Source organism: Macrobrachium rosenbergii, chromosome 22 (genome assembly GCF_040412425.1).
Source record: "Macrobrachium rosenbergii isolate ZJJX-2024 chromosome 22, ASM4041242v1, whole genome shotgun sequence".
NCBI classification, from domain to species: Eukaryota; Metazoa; Arthropoda; class Malacostraca; order Decapoda; family Palaemonidae; genus Macrobrachium; species Macrobrachium rosenbergii.
This window is the reverse complement of record NC_089762.1, coordinates 23970891-23975890: the sequence shown is the minus strand read 5'-3', so window position 1 is coordinate 23975890 and position 5000 is coordinate 23970891. Positions and strand designations below refer to the sequence as shown.

General features: G+C 46.2%; 1 protein-coding gene and 2 long non-coding RNA genes across 4 annotated transcripts in view; 1 reads left to right on the top strand and 2 right to left on the bottom strand.

The window, feature by feature from the left end:
- LOC136850662 (uncharacterized) overlaps window positions 1–5000 on the bottom strand; it is a 352695-nt gene that overhangs the window by 204663 nt on the left and 143032 nt on the right. The window lies entirely within an intron of this gene.
- The window catches only part of LOC136850664 (uncharacterized), an 85988-nt gene that overhangs the window by 25898 nt on the left and 55090 nt on the right, over window positions 1–5000 (top strand). The window lies entirely within an intron of this gene.
- The window catches only part of LOC136850382 (uncharacterized), a 2495-nt gene continuing 927 nt past the window's right edge, over window positions 3433–5000 (bottom strand). Inside the window, exons 1-2 of the mRNA XM_067123989.1 lie at window positions 4155–5000; window positions 3433–4030 (exon numbers count right to left, since the gene is read on the bottom strand). The exon at window positions 4155–5000 is cut by the window's right edge and continues 927 nt beyond it. Of these exons, the coding sequence (XP_066980090.1) occupies window positions 3470–4030; window positions 4155–4820 (1227 nt within the window). The 5' untranslated portion in view covers window positions 4821–5000 and the 3' untranslated portion in view covers window positions 3433–3469. The remainder of the gene's footprint in view (window positions 4031–4154) is intronic.

Below are 5000 nucleotides of genomic sequence, written 5' to 3'. Positions count from 1 at the left end.
ATTTCCAGTGATGACTTAAGTATGAGTCAGTGAAGTCTGTTGAGCACAAAGAATGACCTTAACTTTCTACGGTGAAGTACAAAAAATTATTTGTACCTTTAATTTATATCCTTATCTTGAAATTACAAAGCAAAATATTTACAGCATAACAGAACATAGAAATTTATACATGATACAAAAAGCTTATTTATAACTTTATTCCATTTTCCCTCATCTTAAATTTACAAAGCAAAGTTTTTACAACATAACAGAAATTTTTCCTTGATACTAAAAGACAAGTACTGCATTAGCTTACGCTCAATGACTAATTGAGAGATACTGCAGTATCACTGTAGTCTTTCCTCTGTTAAAATAAGTGAACCATCCTCTCCTATATTACATGAGATCCCGATCCGTCTTTAATAGGCCAGCGCACACTTCATCGCGCCAGTGTGAGAGAACGGAGAGCTGCTCCTGCAGCTGTCCATTTATTTCTTCTAATCGTTCGTTCCTCATTCTGATGATGTTCCAGTCGCGCAGTATTGCTTCTTTCTCTCCCAGTAGGTGCCACAGTTGAGTGTTCATTTTACTTCTCTCGTCATCCATTTTTGTGATCTCTTTCCCTGCCTCTTCCAGGCGACGTTCCTTTTCAGCCAAGAACTCTTCCGCCTGCCTCAGCCTCAGCTCTTTTTCCTCTACCTTACATTGAAGGTTGCCATTTCCTTTCGTAAGTCTTACGACATCCTTACCGTAGTACTCGATTATGACTCTGGAGGTCTTCCATTTCAGCCTTGTACCGGCTGATTGTTTGCTGATGTTTCCGGACCTCTGCCACCAACGCCGCCTTTTCTTCCGTCATTTGACGCAGACCTTCCTCCAGCTTATGCTAAGTTCACACATTCACGTATCAAGTCACGCATGCGCACGCACAGCTGGAATTTGTGAAACTTGCGCATACACGAGAAAATAAGCCCAGCCTAACTGGATACGTGTCACGGGACGATGTGCGTGATGCATGTGTATTATAGTGCGCCGCAAATGTACGCACTGTATAAGGGTGACGTGACGCTGACCGACAAGCGGCGGCACAGGCAGAAGTAGTGCGTGGCAGAGCACGTAACACCAACGTACGTATACCGTATGTGTTACGTTCTGCGTAACTGAGTTACGCAAACGTCACGCTGGCCCCACGTGCTGCGGGGGTTAAACCCCAGCTATATAAGGGTCGGCAGTTGCACATGTGAGGCTAGTCAATGCCGTAATACCACAGCATCAAGACATACTACCAACGTGCTGAAGCAACATGGACAACATAGCTGAAATGCATCAACTTATAGCTATAGCAAGTAGGGATTGAACAGAAATGTTGCCATATGTCATTGAATATGTGCATGTCATGTTATTGCTGGAGATTGCAATGATTGCTGCAAAGCACACAGAGCAGAAAAAAAGGCGGCCAAGGAGGGTGCGGGCGTGGCTGTACCTGCAGAAAAGGATGGAGCAAGGTCATTATGACAACCTGATGGAGGAGTTGTCAACCGAAGCCCCAGACCTGTACAGAAATTTTACCCGGATTGACAAGGACCTCTTCAATGAAGTTGTTGAATGGGTCACACCCTACATTCAGAAGAAAGTGACATTCTGGAGGAAACCCATTGAGCCAGGCCTACGTGTTGCTATCACCCTACGCTTCCTCGCTACAAGTGATTCATACAAGAGTCTGCAATATTCGTTCCGGGTAGCCCACAACACCATTAGTCACATTGTACCGGAGACCTGCAGGGCCATTGTTGCTGCCTTTGGGGATGAGGAACTGCAGGTGCCACAAACACGTGAAGCGTGGCAGGAGGTTGCACGGGGTTTTGAGGAACGGTGGAACTTCCCACACGTAATTGGAGCTATAGATGGGAAACACATTAGGCTCTGTAACCCTCCCAAGGGCGGTACGCATTACTTCAACTACAAGAAGTTCTACTCCATGGTATTACTTGCAGTTGCTGATGCTTCATACAAGTTCCTATACGTCGACGTGGGTGCCATTGGGTCAGAGTCAGACGGTGGTGTATTTGCCCACACCCGACTGGCAGAAATGCTGTTGCAAGAGGAAGCAAATCTTCCCCAACCGGATGCCCTGCCAGGTCAACCTAATGGATCTCCTGTGCCCTACTTCCTAGTTGGCGATGATGCCTTTCCCCTGAGGAATTACCTTATGAAGCCCTACCCAAAAAGAGGACTTAGCAAGGAGGAACGGATTTACAACTACAGGTTAAGTAGGGCACACAGGACAGTGGAGGACGCCTTTGGGATTCTGGCAAATAGATTCCGAGTATTCCACACTGCAATATGCTTGAAGCCTGACCATATAGAGCCATTAGTGATGTCCGCATGTGTTCTGCACAATATGATCATACGAAGAATTGCACAAAGACAAGAAGGAGATCAGGAGCACCCCGTCACACATGCTGTCATCCCTGGTAGCTGGAGGAGTGACCCGTCCTTAGGAGCAGCCCTTCCAACCGTGACCGGCAACACTGCAACGAGGGATGCAAAAGAACAGCGTAACATGCTGAAGGAATACATTTCATCTGCTGAAGGATCTGTGCACTGGCAGGAGAACATGATTTAGTTACTTTCCTGCATACGTGATTGTTGTAATTACTTAAATGTCTGTTCCTGCATTTATTTTGGACTTATTTAAAATTCAATAATATATTAATTCAGGATTATTTTGCCCAGTGTATTTGTGTACTTGTCTCTTTTAGTTGATTTAATAAAAGATATTGCTCAAATCCATGATATATTACTCTCATCAATACTTGGTGATTGGGAAGAGGATAGCGCGGGACATGACATCGCAAATGTATGTTTAATCAATATGAAACAAACATACATATAAATAAAAGAAAGAAGATGTAGTTATTTTGCCCTTTTTAATAATTTCTTAACATGGAATCTATTCTGATATGATAATTCTATCATTTTTGAAAGTACCTTCTCTTAACATTGTTTCTGTTCTGATATGATAATTCTATCATTTTTGAAAGTACCTTCTCTTAACATTGTTTCTATTCTGATGTGATAATTCTATGTTCTTGAAAGTACCTGCTCGTAGCATTTACATTGTTGATATTCTGATATGAAAATTCTATCTTTTTGAAACTATCTTCTCCCCGATATTTGTGACGTTTTATATGACTTGCTAATATTTGGTCTGTTGCCATTTTGCTTCTGTGCACATATGTTACATAAAGTATTTTGAACTTATTTCAAAGTCAGTAATGTATACTGAAATGTTAGTGTATTCAGGTTCATTTTGCCTTCTTTATTTGTGTACTTGTATTTTAGCTACTTCATTGAATACACGATATTTGAGCAGAGGATAGAGCTAGATATGATATTGCAAAAGATATTCATTTAATATAAAATACAAACATACATGTAAATATAAGCGTAAGTAAATACAATAAATAAAATAATTTTGTAAATTATTTTAAAAGGTGGTGTCAATCGACAGGTTGCTTAGTTCCTTTGGTGTCGATGTCACCAACTGTGCTTGCAGGAGCGCCAGCTGCTGTGCAGTGAGTGTCTGCTGCTGCTGCGATGCCGACAAGCTGGCAGGAACTGCAGGTGTCTGACACTCTGCTGTCACTGCCATGGTGTGGGTCATCATGGCCCTCGACGGCACCGTGGAGCCCTCTTTGGTGGCACGAATGTACCTCTGGATGGCACCGAGCATCTCCATTTTCAGTTGCAGACTCAGCTGCTCTGACACCTGTGTGCACTCATCCTCGACCTCTTGAAAAAACTTCCTCCAGTAGAGGACGTGGGGGTTACGAGGAGCTGGCTGCACATTGGTCAGCATATCGTCCCGGAGGGCCTGTGCCTTCGTGAAGGCGACGTCAAACACCTCGGAAACTTGGTTTTTCCGAGCCTTGGTGCTCGCTGGATCAACCGGAGAGGGCGAGGGCATCGGTGTCGGGGCAGGAGAAGAAACAGGAGCAGCAGGCAGGTCCAGAGCTTGGACAGGGAGGGCGGCAGCAGCACAGGCAGCCTGTAAAAAGAGGAGGAACATATATGAGAAAATGGTATAAAATGCACATTGAATGCATGGAAACTATGTAATAACGTTATATTCAGTAATAATCATGCATGAAAACACAATAAAACAGACATACCATCGGAAGTCCCAACACCTTTGGCTTCCTTTGATGCACAATGTGCAGCTTCAGGAAGTGGAAAATGTTGAGAATCCATTTCTCCCGGTCCGTCAGCCGTCTGCCCGTCCCTTGGCCATTCTTCTCTGCCATGAGCCGCCCAAAACGACTCCTGAGGGATGTAAACCACGTCCTCACTTCACAGCCGCTCACGGGAGGAACAAGTAACTGGCCCTTCTCTTCGAAGGCCCTCCACACCTTGGCCTTGTCCTTGTAGGCTGTGAGGCCCTTGTTATAAATAAACTCGGCCTCGGTCTCCAGCCACTCGCCAACAAGCCTCTCGTTTTCCTCCGAGAGGATCACTGACGGGTTCTTCTTCTGTCCCTGACCTGTAGGGCCATCTAGGTCATCTCCTTCAGGAGTGCCTTCGGTGTCGTCATCGGCATCCCCCTCGTGGGAGTTGTCGTCGGCGGCGGCGGCGGGGTCGCTCTCGTAGACGAGGGCAAGGTCCTCTTCCTCCTCCTCTAGCTCGCTCTCCGTCACGAGCTCGTCGGCCTCAAGCTGCAGCACCACAGCATCGCTGCCTGAAGGGGGACCATCAGCTTCAGGAGGCTTTGCGTAGGGGGCAACTCCAGCTGCCAGGGCTCCTGGAGTTCTCAGGGCCCCTTTCCTGATCCTCTTCAGCATGGGTCCTTTGGGCTTCTTGGCTGCAGTGGACGACGAAGACGGAGGCGCTGACGGAGAGAGCAACAGGATGCTGGCCGGAGAAGCACTGACCTTGAAGCGCGCCGCCTGTCCCTTTTATCCCAGGTCAAAGCGTTGCCACATCTCCGCGGTTGCGGGCGATGCGGCAGCATTGCCGCGTCT